The sequence below is a fragment of the Ambystoma mexicanum genome, chromosome 6q (genome assembly GCF_040938575.1).
Source record: "Ambystoma mexicanum isolate Mex_15411 chromosome 6q, UKY_AmexF1_1, whole genome shotgun sequence".
Taxonomy (NCBI): Eukaryota; Metazoa; Chordata; class Amphibia; order Caudata; family Ambystomatidae; genus Ambystoma; species Ambystoma mexicanum.
Window position 1 is genome coordinate 1123366857 of NC_090937.1, and position 17593 is coordinate 1123384449.

Below are 17593 nucleotides of genomic sequence, written 5' to 3' on the forward strand. Positions count from 1 at the left end.
AGGGAACCATCTTGTTTTTCAACGTGCAGTAAAGACCTTCCTTTTCTAGTGAATTGTTCGGCCCCTCTGCCTGTTGGTTTAGTTGCCTTAGGGTGCTGGTGCAGTCTATAAATATTAAATCCAATCGAATGAAATCAATTCAACCTCAACAGTAACCACGTTTTCAATAAGGTTCAAGGCCTTCTGCACAGAAGGGGCTGTTAAAACACGTCTCTAACATCAAACAGGAAGATAGCAGCATTACTTGTGACACAAACATTCTTTATTGCAGCTTCTTTTCTGATTCAATTTCAAATCCATAGATCAACTTAAATAATTGGTGATGTGCTGCGCATTGTGTTTCGGGTCCACAGTGCTCACAGGAAACTCTGGTCCGGCGATTGCTACAGACCAATTTAGTCCGTTTACTGTTTCAACCCAGAAAGGAGGAGCTTGTCTTTCAAAACATTGTGGTCAGTGGGGAGCATGTGCAGTGATCTGTGCAGTGTTTCTGGTCCACAGTGCTCACAAGAGACTCTGCTCTGGGGATTGCTACAGACCAGTTTAGTCTGTTTACTGTTTCAACCCAGGAAGGAGGAGCTTGTCTTTCAAAACACAGTGGTCATAGCGGAACACGCACGGATTGCTGTGCAGTGTGTTTTTGGTGTTTGGGGTGCTTTGGAGTGCCTACCAGAAGCGGATCCAGTTTGGTGCCCTGTGCCTACAAGTTACGCCTTGCACTTGTCCACTGCTCTCCATGAAGATTCTTGGCATTCGCATTATACGGGAAAGAAGGGTGAGTGTTTTTTTTAATCTCTCGCTGCTTAAATTATGTATGCCTTACAGAGTTTGTCCAAACATTCCGACATTACTATTGCAGAATTTCTTTTGGGCATGGCTAAAAATGTCCCCCCACCAGAGTCCCCAAGCCCCGACAAATGGGTCGAGGGAATCCCTCCACAAACTGGATCAGTTTATGAGGGAGGGAACCCAGATAGGGTAATGTTTAGTTTGGTGGCCAACAACTTACTAACTCTGTTTGATCAATGTGAAAAACAGGGCAAGTCAGTGCATACAGCTAAGGAGGGACTGACACAGGCAGACCTTCCTTTTTCTCCTGCTATTTACTTGGACCATGAGGAACGCGACTCTGATACCCCAACAACATTGTATATCTCGACTCCTGGACCGAGATCTACTCCGGCCAGAGTACAAGATTCCGCAGGCGGGAGCTAGGAGCAAGACAGCTCAATTCCCAGCGCAGAAAAAGCACTGTTCACACTAAACTATGTACTCTCTTCGTTTAAATCCCTACATGAGTGAATTAAGCACGAGTTCCAGGTCCACTCAATAACACTAGCTTCCATATTAAGGAAATTGGAAGCAGCCACTAATGAAGCTCAACTGAAAGCCCACTTTACAGCAATCTCTAATAAACCACAAAGTGGTCTGTCAGACCTAACTCAGGCAATAGAAATGCTAAAGGAAGATGAAATTCTGTCCCAAGTTCAACCAAACCCTGCTATGGCTGTTTTGGGGGGTTCCATTAGTGAGTCGTGTGGCCAAAGCAATTCCTGTTTGGTAAAAGGTAATTGCTTCTATTCCGTATCCACCAAGGAAAGCCAAACAAAAACGAAAACATCTAATCCAGCAGGAGGAAAAGGCAAAAAATTGCAGGTCCTCACATAACAGGCAATCCTGCTGTAAATTCCTCTGGAATCTTACTATAATAGAAACCTTTGCCAAGTCTCATCCTTTGACTGAGAGCCTAAAGGGCTGTGGAAGAACTGAAAATTAAGGCGTTCCCAAGGGGGGAGAGCCCCAACCCCACCCCCCACAGAAAGTTATTATGGACAGCTTGACCCAGGTGGAAATATCATTGGACTCTGATGTCTTAATGAGAGGCCATGAGGAAGAACGGCAATCCTACCCTGAATCCCGAATTGACCAGCAACAACCTATCGCTTGTACATCTGCGGTTGGGCAATGGTTGGGGGGGCCCGCCAGAAAGAGACTATACTCTGGATCGCCACAAACTGAAATAAATACTGCTCCTCAAATTGAGGGCCTACAAGGGAGACCCCCCAGAGAACCATAATAGGGGGCACCATCCCAAGGTGTGAACCTCTGGGTCCCTTCAATACTTTGGGGCAGAACTACAATCAAGATAAAGAATCATTGATGTGCTATACGGTTTCTAGCCAAAGAGGAAAAGACAATGAGTTAGCTCCTCTTGAGTTAAGGATGAATGGGAAGGGAAAGTTTGTCCCCCCCCCCACATACAAGTCTGCTCCCCACTGGCATCTCGGGGAAGAGTTTCTTAGGGACCACAAATAGTGGAGGATATAGAGCAAATGCAAAATTGTGGTTTACAACTAACAGACCTTGTTGAATCCTTGAAAGAGTAGTTAGTCATAACCCCACAAGAGCCTCCTTCTCGGAAAATCCCCAACCCCAAAATGACTCGGTGGTCCTGCTCCACGAAAAAATGGGTCTGCTCACTAAATCATCCCTGACAAAGGTTGGGGAAGTGAATATTGAGAAGGGGCACTTCAGTTGGATGAATTTATTGTCAAGTTGAATGATGGTTCAATAAAAAGCTGCAGCTACCAAATTACAATTAACAAAAGTTGGGGCTGTGGACACGGTATATGATAAAATGTGCAGGACATCTAAATCTCTGCCCTCAAACAAGCGATTACTACATAAAGGTGACACCAGGAGGAATAGACTGGAGGGGAAGGAGCCCGGCCATATGGATTGGTCAGTCTTTCTGGAAGGTAACCTAAGAGGGAAGGATCTAAATGGTAAGTGCTTCATAAAGATTGAGAGCTTCTTTAAGGGCGATCCCCGTCTGGTCTTAAATAGAGCAGCAATTCTGATATTGTTTTCGGAAATCCCAAACCTCTATGGCATAGGAACTAGGGACATCGAAAGAGTGGAATTCTTCCATCTGCTTGGAACAAACGTTGTCACTGTACATGTGGGGTCCAATTTGGTGGCTGATCTAATCTTGCGTGAAGTTTGACGATTGCGTTAGGTTTTGAAATTTCTGAAATCGAACCCACAAAAACCCTGAGAGTTAGTGGCCCCCAGAGGAGGCAAAATGATCCCCGGCGGCCATCTTTCAATGGGCTATTCTTCCCTTTGATGGATGGGTGCCGCACTGTGCTTGCCTATTCATCAATGGAAACAATTAATTTTCTTACTACAAAAACGCATTTAGCACCCGGCACAATAGGATGGGTGATCATACTGTTAACCCCTTGCTTTGGGGTTGCAGGCTTGGGTGTAAAAGCCCTGAGCCATCACTGAGTGCTTTCTCTCTTGCCTACCGTGATTCCTGGTAGCAGGCTGTCACCTGTGAAGCCGGCCACACCAAAGCATGTGTTAGCGCTATAATAAAACATGTTGAAGCAAACAGAGCATGGTTTGATAGCCGATTTACCATGCATGATACAGATAAGGCCGTTTGTAATTTGATGAAACTCAATAAGGCAAACCATTCAATGAATGTTACTGCAATCTTTCACTGGTAGAAACTGAGCCTTTTTGCAGCTTAGCTGTGGAAGGGGTATGCTAGATCTGCCTTTACTCTAGTCTAGCTCCTGTAATTTGTTGGTTGACAATAAGTTTAAATAAGTTGTCTATCCACTGATTCATTTTCAATTGTCTATCTTTCTTTAGATTGTAATCCTTTAAAAGAGCACAGATGTGGAGATGGAAGATGTATAACTTTGAAATGGGTGTGTGATGGTGACCATGACTGCACAGACAAATCGGATGAAGTCAATTGTTGTAAGTTACCTATTATTATATGTCATGATAATGTGTAACTGTTGAAAAATAAAGTGTACAGCTTCTAGAGTGCATTTGTATTACTTTGAGGAATATCACACTAGAACCCACACAGTCTAACCTCCTCCAGCATCACAGGCTTAAATATGTCTAGAGATGGAAGCACCGCCAGAGCACCATATGCAGATATTACTATATTAGTACTAACGCACATTGGTGTTGGGTATTTTCTGTTCCATGCTGTGGAGAATGGCAGCCTAATCAGCCCCCTATCACTCCGTTGAGTTTGCTGTAAACCTGCACTACCAGTGCTCAATTCAAGGCCAAAATGGCAAATTAGAGAGTCACTGCAAGCCTGACTGTGGGGACCATGTCAGGGACAGTTCCACCATCAAGTCACAATAAAAGAGCCACTCCAAGTCAATACGGTTCTATGTGATTTGGTCGAGTTCTTTTCATCAAATTCGAATTTGTTGCATTTTATTTCTTTTATTCAATTTGGCCGAAAATATGTGGGGGAGACCCTCAAAGCCAGAGGTTCAGATTAATTCAAAACCTTCCAGCCATCACCTCTTTTGTTTTACTGTAGTCACCACCAGTGGGACGGATATGCCCAGGCATGAGTCCTGTGCCTACTGGTCCTACAGACCCAAGCTACTCCTCACTGATGAAGCCCAACAACGCTGAAACACATTTGTGGATGCATGTGGTCTCGTTCAGAAGGGATGTGACCAAGCAGTTTGTGCTGGACTGCCCCTTTTGGTGTGGGACCAAGTCTGATTTGCTTATGGTCTTTCCCCTTTTGTAATGACTTGGCAGGCGAAGAACAATGGTCTGGAGAGTTGCCCATAGGAATGCCAGGGGTTCAGATTAATTCAAAGCCTTCCAGCCATCACTGCATTTGTTTTACTGTAGTCAGTCGTGATAAGTCAAATAAATGGTACTCCAGCATTGTGTGGTTTGTCCAGGCACTTGCAGAGTACAGTGCTGAATTCTGGGTATGAGGAATGTCATTATGTGGATATGATTATTAGAGGCATCTGGCAAATATAGCGCAATACAATGAAAGATATGAGGGCGCAGACCATCATAGCCTGTTGATCCATTCAAAAGTAAAAACTAAAGTGCCGTACCTCGCTGCACTGTACTTTTTAGTTGGGTACCCTGGCAGACTGGTGCAGATTCAACTACTCCCCCAATATGGATGGCGAAGCTACGCCGCCATGGGTAAGGATGTAAAAGAAAGGGTAGTGCAGTTTCTAGGTAAGGTAGGTCAAATAGGGAGTGTCTCCTCAACTGCACTTTCACTGCAAAGTACACTACCTTAGGTGATTGACTTAAAGAACGAAATGTAAAGCAGAGTTATTTGCACAAGTAAAATAGCACAAGAAACCCTCTAAAACGCCATCAGCACTATGCAGAAATAATGTACAGCCATGTTTAATGTTGACTCTCTTACATAGAGCGTCACACAATGGTCACACTTAAACCCCAAGAGCCTTGACTGCCACACAAGGATACACCGCTGTGTACAACCTACGGCAACATACACACACAACACTATAATACCCAGCAGGATTCTGATGCTGGTTTATCAATGTGTTCGTAGTCCTCCTAATAACGACCATTCTTTTCTCTGCCACAATTGGGTGTAGAGGAACGTGAAGTGTGAGCTTTGCTCCCTAGATAAGAAATTAGAATGCACCTCACCTTGCACATTTTTGGTGATATTCGCATGCCCTGTAAATAAATAAAAAAGCTCCAGTAAATGCTAACAGGACAGGAAATGCTTCAGCAACAACTTCTCCTGATGATGAAGTATATAAGCACATAACAAAAACTATCCAGACACAAAATCACATCAGAACCCCTGCCAAAGTCGAATACTACATTTAGTATTGACCTTATAGTATTTGAAGACTACAGTAGTCTGTTTTGATATTCCATAGAATCCTTGTGAAGCACACTACTCTATGAAAACGATTCAGCATGCTGAATACTAGTCGAATAATAACAGAATGACAAACAAATACTTGCTTTCTAGACTTTTGGTCTTAATTTAGAATTGAACACTAAATCACTGCAATTGACCAGGCAAAAAAAAAAAGATAGGTAGATCTTCCATTGTGGTGAGGGAAAATTCTAATGGCATGAAATAGGTAGCCAATCATTGTCCTGTATTAATCCATGCAAACGAGACCTTCCTTCCGAATCATTGCTTTATAACTGGAACCTTTCTTCTCTGTCCACAGCGTGTCATAGTCAGGGTCTGACTGAGTGCGGCAACGGCCAGTGCATCCCCAGTGCCTTCCGGTGTGACGGTGATAAGGACTGCAAGGATGGAAGCGATGAAGAGAACTGCAGTCAAAGTAAGGACTAGTCCTGGATTCAGGGGTCAAGTACAAAAAAATAAAAGTGGGGGCACTCATTAACATACTCAATGGGATGTGATGTCATCAGAAATGAGCATATCAAGGTGAAATATGCAAATTCCATCCAATTGGCTTTGCATAACCATACACATTGCACAGGATGAATGGGATTTGCCTTTCATAAAATCAACACACACAAACTAAGTGAGGATATTTTCTTCTAATGGTGTTTTGAAAACGTTAAAAGGTGTGCCTGTTTTAAACTTCTAGAATCACTAACAATATTTTCCCTGGAACCTGCGCTCCCGAAATGTGACATTTCACCTTTTGTGGTTGCTATTTTTCATCCGCTTATCTGATTCAGTGGTGAAGTGCCCAGCCTGCGCAGTTTGAGTCCCGAGGAGGGCATACATCATAAGTCCAAAAAGGACAGGCCATGTTTCTTATTTTACACATGGCCTCTAAAATACCCAGGGGAACGGTGTCCGCACTTTGAAAAAAATGGGTGGATATGTCCACTCGCGTGTACCCTCGACTTGAGCCCTGCCTGTGTTTCTATCCACCAGTACACCCAATTTCAATTTTATACAGGTTTTTAAAAAATGAAGGTCCGAATTCACAAAAAATAAGAATTTGGGGATAAATGACAATAGGCTGTAGTTAGTTTGCTCATAGATTATAGCTGAAAATGATCTTCACAAAGAAATCAGGCATGACTCAATAATGTCTGAAAATCAACAAAGTTTACACTGATTCACCAAAAAGTGCCAATCACTGACTGTTATATATATATTTTGGGGTTATATCTATTACTTCATGGTATTTATTTTTATTATGGTGGTATTTGATGTTTTCTAGTCCTTGGCAATATATTGTGGTAACCTGTTGGTGTATTTTTTTAGTGGTGAGACTGATTTCAGAATACTGCCTAATAATTCATAATAATCAAGGGTCACTAATAGCAAACAAAATACTGGACTTGATACACTCTGGATAGATGGCTCATGCCCTCCTGTGGTACCTTATGTACAATACCACACTACGCCCTTTCGGCTCTGTTTCAACAAATGTAAAGCATGCACTTGAAATACTGCACAATCCTTCAATCTCTCTAGATAAACGGCTCACGGCGGCTACTTTACTTGGAGATATTTCTTACAGCACATGTGTCTTCCTAAGCATGTCAAATGAAAGGGACTGAATGTGGAATAAATATAATGAGACTGTTACTTTTTTACTCTGTTTTTTAATCGTAAAATAGAAATCTGCAAATTACACAGAGTGACACTTATGCCCACATTGTACTTCACAGTGCAAGCACATTTCTTCTTGCAGTAGCTTTCAGGGCTTTATCTGTGCAAAGCTCTGCCAATTGTCCTTGGACTCGTGCGACTTGGCAAGACAAATATATGTTTAAAAAAAAACATACAATATACAAAAATATTTGTATTACTGAGCCCCAAGGCTGGTAAGCACTCCCTAATACCTGCTGCAAACGAACTCATTTAGTGATAATATTCAATACACATCAACTGTGATCACAATTGTCTGGTAACAGTTATAACCGGTATTGCTACTGCCAACAATGCAGCTCTTTATAAGACCAATGAATTTTACATACAATGTTCGTTTTTCTGACTTTGCATCGATAACGTGTCCAATTACTGGTGCTACAATAATTGTCACAGTCCTTAAGTTACAGGGAAGTACACATTCAAAGTAGTAATGGCATCGTTGTCACATTTGTGGAACGAGGTAAACACTCCTGGGTGCCTTTTTAAATACACACTCAATGAGCGATGATGTTCAATACAACTTAGTTGGTATTAAAATAGTCCACTATTAAACGATGAATTTTCAACAAGATAAACACTCAGAGATCAATGTTGCAGTGTCACCGAATGCCTACGCCTGGTACCTTATTTTGCTGGATGGGACTTTCTCACAGCATTTAAGCAGACAATGGAAGACAGTTCATTTGTGACCTTGGGAAACAAATAGTTGTCTATTTGGTCCTAAGCAGAGCATGGTATCAGAAAAGCAATGTATGTGTCAAAAATCCCACATGTTGTAAATGCTAATGTGGGAAATATGATGTTGCACTTATTTATTTCATTGGAAAGCACGCAAACAGCCCAGAGGCATTGAGGCACTGTTGCAGTTACATGTGATTTGAGATGCATTAATACAAAAAATGTATTGCATTAGGATTCAGCTACAATAGATGTGGGTACGAAGGAGTCATCACTACTCAATGTGTGGTTAGCAGAAAAGCTGTGTTTTGTGTGCTTTTCAGAATACCCAATAGGATTTTTCTGCTCTGAGTGAGGGGGGAAGGGAGTTCCACTGTTTGGCTGCTAGGTAGGGAAAGCTAGAACCGCCTGCTTTGGTGTATTTAACCTTTGAAAGGAGAAGGAGGTCAGTGTATGGTGTCCTAGTGAGTCTTGCAGAGCAGGCCTTGGTTTCTGAGAGAGATAAGGGGGTAGCTGTGGCGGATAAGCACTTTTCAGTGATAGAGTTTTGAAAGTGATGCAAGCTTGGATGGGCAGCCAGTGGGCCTCCTTGTTGACTGCAGAGATGTGTTCTCTTCTTGGGATGTTTAAAGCTGCTCGAAGGGTATTGTTTTGAATTGTTTGGAGTTTCTTGATGTTGCTGGAGGAGGTGCCTGCAAAGATGGCCTTGCAGAAGTGTAACTTGGAGCTGACGATGGCTCGGGCAACAGTTAAGCAACTGTTTCTGGAGACGAAGGGTCTGGCAGCATTTAGGACTTTGGTTACATAGGCTGCTGATGCTGTAATGGCATTGACTTGGCTGAACATGGTGAGGGAGGCATTGAGGTACACCCCAAGGTTATTGGCCGAGGCAGAGACGGGAATGGAGATGTTGTCAATCTGGAATGCAGAATATTGTTTGGAGAGATTTTTTAAGGCTCTAGGAGGTCCAACTAGTAGGATTTACATCTTGTTGCTGTTTCGGCCTAGCTGGTTAGTTGCAATCCATGACTGTATCAAAGAGTAGCTATTTGTGAGGGTGTTTGAGTCCTCAGCATAGTTGCCTGTGAGGGGGATCAGAATTTGGGTGTCGTCAGCAAAGTTAGTGAAGGCTATGCTGCAGGAGTCCCAACATGTCGAAAATGGGTCTGGTGAAGATGTTGTAGAGGGTCGGGGAGATGCATCACCGTTGTGGTACCCCACATGGGTGGGGGCCATTGGCATTTTCAGCAAATACGTCAATGACTCTTCCTTTCAGAAAGGAGTCAATCCAGGCAGTGGCCCTGGGGGAGAAGTTGGCTGCGTTCATGAAATGGTGGCATAGGATGTTATGGTCGACCAGGTAAAATGTGGCAGACAGATCTAAGAGAAGAAGTGCTGACTTGCCCTCATCTCTGATCTCATCCAGATGATTTTTCAGTTCTAGGAGGGCTGACTTGGTGCCATAGCTGGGATGGAAGCCGCATTGCCGCATTCCCAGGTCTGAACTTGCCGGTAGGCTGCTCAATCCTGTTTTTTTAGCAGAAAGGGTACAGTGGTGATTGGTCTGTAGTTGGTGGCAATAACAAGAACTAGGGATTTTTTTTTTTTTATGAAGGGAGAGGACCCTGGCTTCTTTGATGCTGGCTAGCACTGTGCTGGACCAAAAGGAGGCATTAATGAAGGCAGTTATGATGGGGGTTAGTAAATCTGCACAGTCCTTGAGGGTGGCTAGGCAAATATCACCTTTACATTTTGTGGGTTTAAGACCTTTGATAATTTTTAGGGCTTCCACTTCTTATAGGTCTATGAAATTGAACTGGGAGCAGGAAGTGTTGGGGGAACTGGGTGGAAGGCTTGTGGTGGAGGGCAGTGGGACCATGTGGCGTATAGCAGGGTGACTCAAAATATTTCTGTTCAACGTGTCGATTTTGTTTAACATTGCACTTTGGCTATCTGAACACCAGGCTTCATGCTTGGTGAGGGGAGGAGTGGTGGGGGTTTCCAGTTCCCTAAAAATTGAAAGAATCTATATTGTCTGATTTGGTGTGGTGTATTCTGGAGTTGAAGGAGTTGGCTTTGGTGGTTATGATGGCTGATATGTAGCGTTTGGTGAAGTTTCAAGGAGTTGGTGGGATTTTTTTGCCACAGTAGTTGCGCTTGTAGTTTAAGGTTGCACAGTTCAAGGAGGTCAGGGGTGAACCACGAGTTAGTGTGTAGAACAGGTTTGGCTTTACGAGGAACGAGGGGGGCCACAGTGTTCACTGCTTTGGCTAGGTTAGTGGTGTAGATGTCCACTAGTGACTTGGGGCCGGCAGTGAAATGGGTCTTGAGGCATGAGGTGTCAAGCCACAGCATTTTTTCTTTGGTAAATTTCCGTGCACTGCGTGTCATTGCTGCAGTTAGTGAGGTGGAGGTGGGTTTGGGTTTGGGTTTCGGTTTCGAAGGTCAAGGAATGGCGAAATGGAGGATGTGGTGGTCAGACCAAGGGCAGGGGTGTTGGCGCTGATTGAGAATTGGCATTTGTGACCACACTGTATTGATAGTGCTTCTATATGTGCTGTGCTTTATTTATGTTAATAAAATGAGAATGTATTTGGATTAGATATTAGTCGGGGGAAGGGATTTTCTGGTGAAGGAGTATTAGTTCTAATCCAGCTGGTATTAATGGTATTGTTGGAGTGCTGTGATAGATTATTTTAGTCCTGATACTTTCTGATTTTTTGACCTTTAAGAGGGCCCGGTTACCAGAATTTTGTGACGTGTTTCGCATCTACTTTTTGGTGGGTCTTAAATTATGTCAGGACATATTTTGTTACAGCCCTTTATGTATTTGAGGTGCAACTTTGATTTTCAAGGGTTTTCTGCTCTTGCAATCATGTCCTTTGGGCTAAATGCTCAAAGGGAATTCAACGCTTTGATGTTGGGAGTGTTATGTCAAGTGAATCTTTACAGCAACCTTTCAAGTGCTTCCATTGCTAACAATGGGGATTTCTAGCGACATTACAAGTCCCAGCCGCGCGGGAAGTCAGGCGTTGGATTTGGTCAGTCCCCATTCCTGTGGAGTGCCATAGGCCCCACGGGAATGGGATTCGGAAGCACCGACACTGTTGCCAACGGTGCTGGTGCTTCCGTGACAACTCTGCCTACAGGGGCCGTTGTGCCCGGCAGGGTCAGACCTGCCGGGCGCAACGGCTCCTGTAAGTAGACTTGTAGTGTGGCAGCCCGAAACAAGGGTGCCAGTAAGCTTACTGGCACCCTTGTTTCCAGGCCGCCAAACTCGTAATGAGGCCCTTTGTCTTTCAGATGTCAATGGGAAACCCTCAGTGGAAGATCTCCCTGTAGTTGAGAGCTACCCAGCTATAATTCTGACTATTTACTCCGACTGCATACAGTCCCCAACCATTTCTAAGCATAGAACTCCTTTAAAGTTGCATGGTATTTATTTTGAATTTGCTATTTTGATTGTATTTTGACCGAGATGGCCTTCACTCTCTAAACTTAGGTCTTAATACTTCTTCCACTTAATTTAGAAACCACTTGGTTGGGTGTCTTATGTTCATATACCTCTGTGAACTTAGGCTGGCGAAAAGGATAAAAATGCTTAGGAAACAGCCCATTTAGGCCTTGTAGACCTAAAGTTCATCAACCACGCTAGAAATATAATAGTCCAGCCTATTTCAGATATGGTACCGGCTTCCTAAAGCGAGTTCCTTTTCCAAATTTTCTATGAGATCAGAGTATCAAAGAGTAATCGTTATGAGTTAACTCAACACGTGGCCGGAAGAATTAATGGAGGAGCAAGAAAAAATATGCCTGCAATATTCCCTTAATGAAAAGTATGTATTACACATTGATGATTGTTTACACTGTGAAATGAGGTGACATGAGGCTGCAGACCGAGCTCTGCACAATGATTTGATATGATGTGATAGCTTATTTATAAAGCGCTTAATACCCAAAGGTTTCTAAGCACGGACCCGGGGATCGAACCTGTGTTGATCTGTGTCGTCTTGATTCCAAGGCGAGCATGTTGCCGCTGAGCTATCCTCCCAAGATGAGGACATTACACATTAAGTATCTCATTTATGAGAACGTTTCTGGAGCCAGTGTCCTGTCCAATGAACAATGTGCGGTGGGTAACCGAGGCCAAACACTTGAGATTGGTTTAATGTTTGACATTTCAATCATAGGAAAAGGAAAGAAAGGAGAGATCGATTCCTTGACCATGTCACCAATAAGTGATCTGTCCATAGAGTTGAAGGTTGTGTGTTCTGGAGTTTCCTTGTATCTTTTTACTGAAGTGCATGTTTGTGAGCTGTAATGTTGGCATAAATTGGGTAATGGATTGGTTATAGGAAGTGCCAGATGAAGAGCACTAGGTTTCTGCCTGAGCGGTGTACTGCTTCATAATAAAGCACTTACCTATATAATGAAGCTGAACCCATCATCGTCACTTCACTTTTGTATCAGAGGAACAGAACATGGCCGATCAAGCAAGATTCCAAAGGGTTATCACTAGTAAAGTTCAGGTCCAAACAGACCAGGGCCTCAATGCGGCTGCCTGAGCCCACCCCTGTCTGCATCACATAACTGCACAGAGCCAGCTGCAGAACAGAATCAATCCACAAAACTCTGAAGCACAGAACACTGGATACAGGCATAGCTGGCCACACTCCGTCCATAGCCCGGCATTTTGAACCTGTCGCTACCGCATGGGCAATAATGGTTTGGGGAAAATCTCTATAGAGCCTTAGCGACCTTTTTGACCTTGTCAGGCTTTTTTTGCCTCTCCATGCCTCTTCTTGCCATCCATGTCACCTGTGTCTTTTATACCTACCATGCTTCTTTCCCTCGCAGGTCTAAGCAGTACATTTATGTCTTCCATGCCACTTATGCAGTATATACTTCCACTGCCTCTTACACCCTCTATGCCTTCAATACCCTCCTTGTCTTACATGCATTTATGTTAGCCCCCCTCTCCTCTCTCACCTTCTATCACTTCACCTCTTGACTACAGTTCACTTCTACCAAATCCTCCCTCCCAATTAATCTCTCCCTCTCACAACTTCACCTTCTTTCTCTTCTCCCTCTATCCACTCACCACTTTACGTGCTCTCACTTACTTCCTCTTACTCATTTCCCTCCTTCTCTCACCCAATCCTCTCTCCGGCTCTCACCATCTTTTAAACCCTTGTCATTCCTAAACTACTTAAAACCAGTCAATGGGCCTCATTACAGGTTTGGCCAGTAAATCCAGCACAATACCACCAAACAGTAATACGATTACTGCCACTTGGTCTGCTGGAATTACCGGCATATTAGAAGTGGCAGCAAGGGTAGGTTTATCCCCAGTCCCATATGACTCTTTTGGGGGATTGCTGGTTATAACGGCTTTTTTGGCGGTGTGGTGCCTGACCTAACTCCAGCCCTGGCCTGTAGATAAATCAGGCCACCCTACCGGCAAACTACAAGTTTATTGTACTTGTAGTTTGCCGGTCTGGAAACATGGTGGTAAATGTTCTTACCAGCACGTTAATTCCACACCGGCAAGCTTGTAATTTCTTTGGGTACTAAATTCCTTTTAGGGGCTGACTTGACCATAAGACCCTCCAAGGACTTTAAATGCCTCGTTATGTTATATTGGTGAGATTTATGCTGCGTACCGCTGTCACTTGCATATCAGTCTGTATGTATGCGTTAAATGCAATTTGTTGTGCAATACCGGCAACTATGATAAATGTATTGTTGCAGGCCTTCTCCCTCTCATCAGTCACAACTAACATACTCGATTAATCTCTGGCACCACATAGTCGCAAATGGGGGGTCATTCAACTACTCAGCCGCACACCCATCCAGAACCAATAACTGACACACCATCTGCAACCATGCACATTGCTTCCCTCAGCTCTACTCTGCGTGTGAAAGGCGGTTAAGGAAGAGACTTCTGTGACACCTTTTGGTCATGAAATTGATACCTGTGTAAGCCGAGCTTGCAGCTGTTGAAACGCATACCAGTCATTGCTCAACAAATGACATTTTTATGTATAAAATGCCACTTGATGTGCAATGTTTGTCCACGGTTCTTTGAAAATCTCAGATCAGTGCATGCCTGCTCTCCAGGAGCGCACCAAGTATACAAAGGCATACCGATGGCATAGAATGCATTACAAAGGACTCTTCAAGTACTGATCGCATGCACTTTCTGCTACATAAACGGTGATTCTCTGAGACAATTGTATGAGCTCCAACCTTGTACTGTTTTGTGAAACCTTGACTAATATAACTGGAGAATGGTCTTTAAAATGTAGTGTTTTATTAAACTGTTTTGGGTTGAGACCTGTGAGAAACCAGAAGGTGCCTCCCCGACTAGTCAGTGGGGATCTGTCATCCAGGTGGCCAGGACACAGCCATCGCTTTTCGATCCAGTACCTGGGGTGGACCAGTGGGGGAGGATCACTTGGCTGAGGGGTCCTCAGGGAGTGGGACACCTTGTGGTGAGATGCGGTATTCTCCCCCTTATAAAACCTTTAACCCATCCTTCCAGGTAGGATATTTGAGGACTGTAGCTCCCTCCCTCCCTTCCTTCCCTTCATGAACACTGCTAGACAGACAGCCCACTCTGGGAGAAAACAGACTAGTACCCAAACAATGTACAAGACATGTCCCATTACCATGGTCAGTCAGAGTCAGGCAATCGCTGTTATCGACTTGCACCTGATCTCCATTGAATTTACCCACAGGAATAAAAGGCGGAGCACGGGAGCACACTTTGAGCGAGGCAGAGCACACGAAGGAACAGTTTCTAACAGGCCACATCTGAATTGATAGAGGAAGATGACAGATTCAGAAGCGATAGAAAGGAGGGAGATGTCCTTGAGGTTTTTGACAAGTGATTGTAATACTCTTGAGGATTCGAAAGCAGCACATATAAAGTTAGGAAGTGAAGCAAAAGAATCCTATTCTGTGTGTCCGAGACACCCGGAGCACTCCTGCATGGCTGGCTGAGTTAGGGAGGAACAGCAGCTGCCATGATATCGTCATTGGCTCCCTGATCAAAGCCGAAAGTGGAGCTTTCAACACAGCTGGTGAGTCAGGAGGAACTGTACAAGGCTGGTCTGTGTATCCTCCAAGAGAGAACGTTGAAGCGTTTGATGAAAGACGCGACTAAAATATGGAAAGCTGATAATGTGTTAAACATTTTATGAGAGAAACAAAAGATACAAGTTTGCAGAGTGGTCCGGCACTGCGTGGGTGCTCAATCGAAGGTCTCTGACGAAAGGTGTCTTACAGAGAAACAAAGCAGCAAAACTTTGATATTTGAATAGCGACATTACAAGTGAAAATCCGATACGAGAAAATCGAAGTGCTTATGGGAGGGTCTGAGAAAAATCCTCTGCTCAATTGAAAGTCTTCGATATAAGTGAACTACTCTTTAAAATGAACCCTGCCAAGGCCCGAGCCAGGCTGAGAGAGGCTTATTTTGGTTGCAAGTCACAAGTGAGTCTGAGCCCAGCTGAGGGAGACCTATTGTACCTTTGAGTTGTCAAAAAGGGGTCCGAGCCCGATCGAGGGAGACCCGTTGAGACATTGTGTAAGAAGAGGGTCCGAGCCCAGCTGAGTTAGTTCCAAAGTGAATGTTATAACTGAAAATGAAGGACAGTGAACGTTTGAGGAGAGAGAACTTTAAGTGTTGGTTTGGTAACCCATGACATTCTGCGACCAAGAAACTTGTGGAGAATGAGAGTCTTTATCGCAGAAGGTCCTAGTTGATTTTTTAACTGGATCCTGGTGCTCAAAGAAGCTAGAGTGTGTTCCAAGCTCAAGTGTGATGCCTTGTCCTGTGCTGAAACATGGGAAAGGGGAGCTTATCACTCATCTGTCCTGTCATATTGTTTCTTGAACACTCGCAGCCTCATCACAAGTTGGGCGGTATCCCGACTGGGATACCGTCCAACCATATTTGCATAACCACCCAACCCTCCGGTGGTATTACTGCCGGATCACAGCTTGGGTGATAATTGTAATTCCCCAATGAGGAATTTTCTGTGCTATTACCGCCGATGCTATTACCGCACGGTAATTGCACCAAAAATTAGCCTTTTTGCAGCGCATTTACCCTCAACTTAGAGCTGGAGGTAAATGCTGCCAGCCCAAGATTGGGTGGACCCTTAAATGCGGCGGTAATAACATAACCACCGCATTTAAGGGCTACCGCCCAACTCATGATGAGGCCCTCTTTCTTTTGCACACCATTTTCCCACACCATTTGTATTTAGAAGTAAGGATTGGCTATATGTTTATTTGTATGGTCCCTTTTTATTTTGTCAAGACTCCACTAGGACTGTGTTAATTTTACTTTGATGGTTGTAGCTTGCTCCCATCCTTAGTTTTAGGGTCAGATAGTCGTTCATCCAACCCAAAAAAGTTCAATAAACACCATTGAACTGTGATCTCTTGTACCATGCCTTCCATACAGACCCCACCAAAATCTTGCATTGAAGGAGTTCTCTAGCTCACTCCACACACACGCTCCGTGGCATGCAGCAATTCCCAACCTCATATGAGTTTGGTGAATTTACACTAGTGCAGGGGTCTGCAACCTTTGGCTCACCATTTGGTTTGGACCACAAATATCTTCAGACCGAGCCTGCTTAGCCAATGACGTGGGATTATGGGAGTTGCAGTCCAAAACATCTGAAGAGCAACAAGTTGCAGACCCCTGCACTAGTGAAAAAGAGCATGTTAGGAGGTGCCATGAAGGAGGGAGTAAATAGGGAAATCTCAGAAAATGTAATGTATTCCAGAGGATGAATCTATAAAGGGTAGAGGAGGCATCCGTGGGTAGAAGTTGAATGATGCAATGGACAGAGGAATGTGGTCAAGATTGAGACTGTGAAATGAAAGAGTGAGTGATAGTGATAAGACAAGAGGTGAGAAGGTAGAAGGGTTAGAGAGTTGGAAGGAAAAATTAATTAAAATGGAAAGACCATGAGATGGAATTATTGCTTAAAATGAGCCTGGCATTGAAAAGGTGAGTTACAGATTGAAAAAATGGGAACAATGAAAATGATATGTGGAAGAGTGGGAACCAGAAGTCACAGTTATGGGGAGGATAGTCTCACATGCAATTAGTGACATGGGATGAAACAGAAAGGAAGAGGACGGCCACAAAGGCTTATCCGAACTAGAACAACTAGAATAAAATATCTACTGGAAGAAGAGCGCTTGCACAAGAAAGAAAATTAAATGGGAGCCCGGGGAGTCTCTGTGCCGCATTGCGAGTTTGCTGATGCAGTAAAAAGGGAGTTAAAGTGGCAGTAATCTGTTATCGCCAATTTATCGCCACATTGTAGCACCACCAAATTCCTACAGTGACAGTAAAGTGGAGGATTCACCACCAGCAGCAGGCTGGAGATAGTTCCTTCACGTTACCTCTAATAATCAACGGATTTACCACACAGAGGGCCTCAT

At 43.9% G+C, this 17593-nt stretch overlaps 1 protein-coding gene across 4 annotated transcripts in view; it reads left to right on the top strand.

Annotated features, from left to right (window-relative positions):
* Window positions 1-17593, top strand: part of CORIN (corin, serine peptidase) — a 1135185-nt gene that overhangs the window by 701559 nt on the left and 416033 nt on the right. For all 4 annotated transcript variants that reach the window (XM_069631711.1, XM_069631714.1, XM_069631713.1 and 1 more), the window contains 2 exons: window positions 3667-3777; window positions 6030-6146. In XM_069631711.1, coding sequence (XP_069487812.1) covers window positions 3667-3777; window positions 6030-6146 — 228 coding nt within the window. The remainder of the gene's footprint in view (window positions 1-3666; window positions 3778-6029; window positions 6147-17593) is intronic.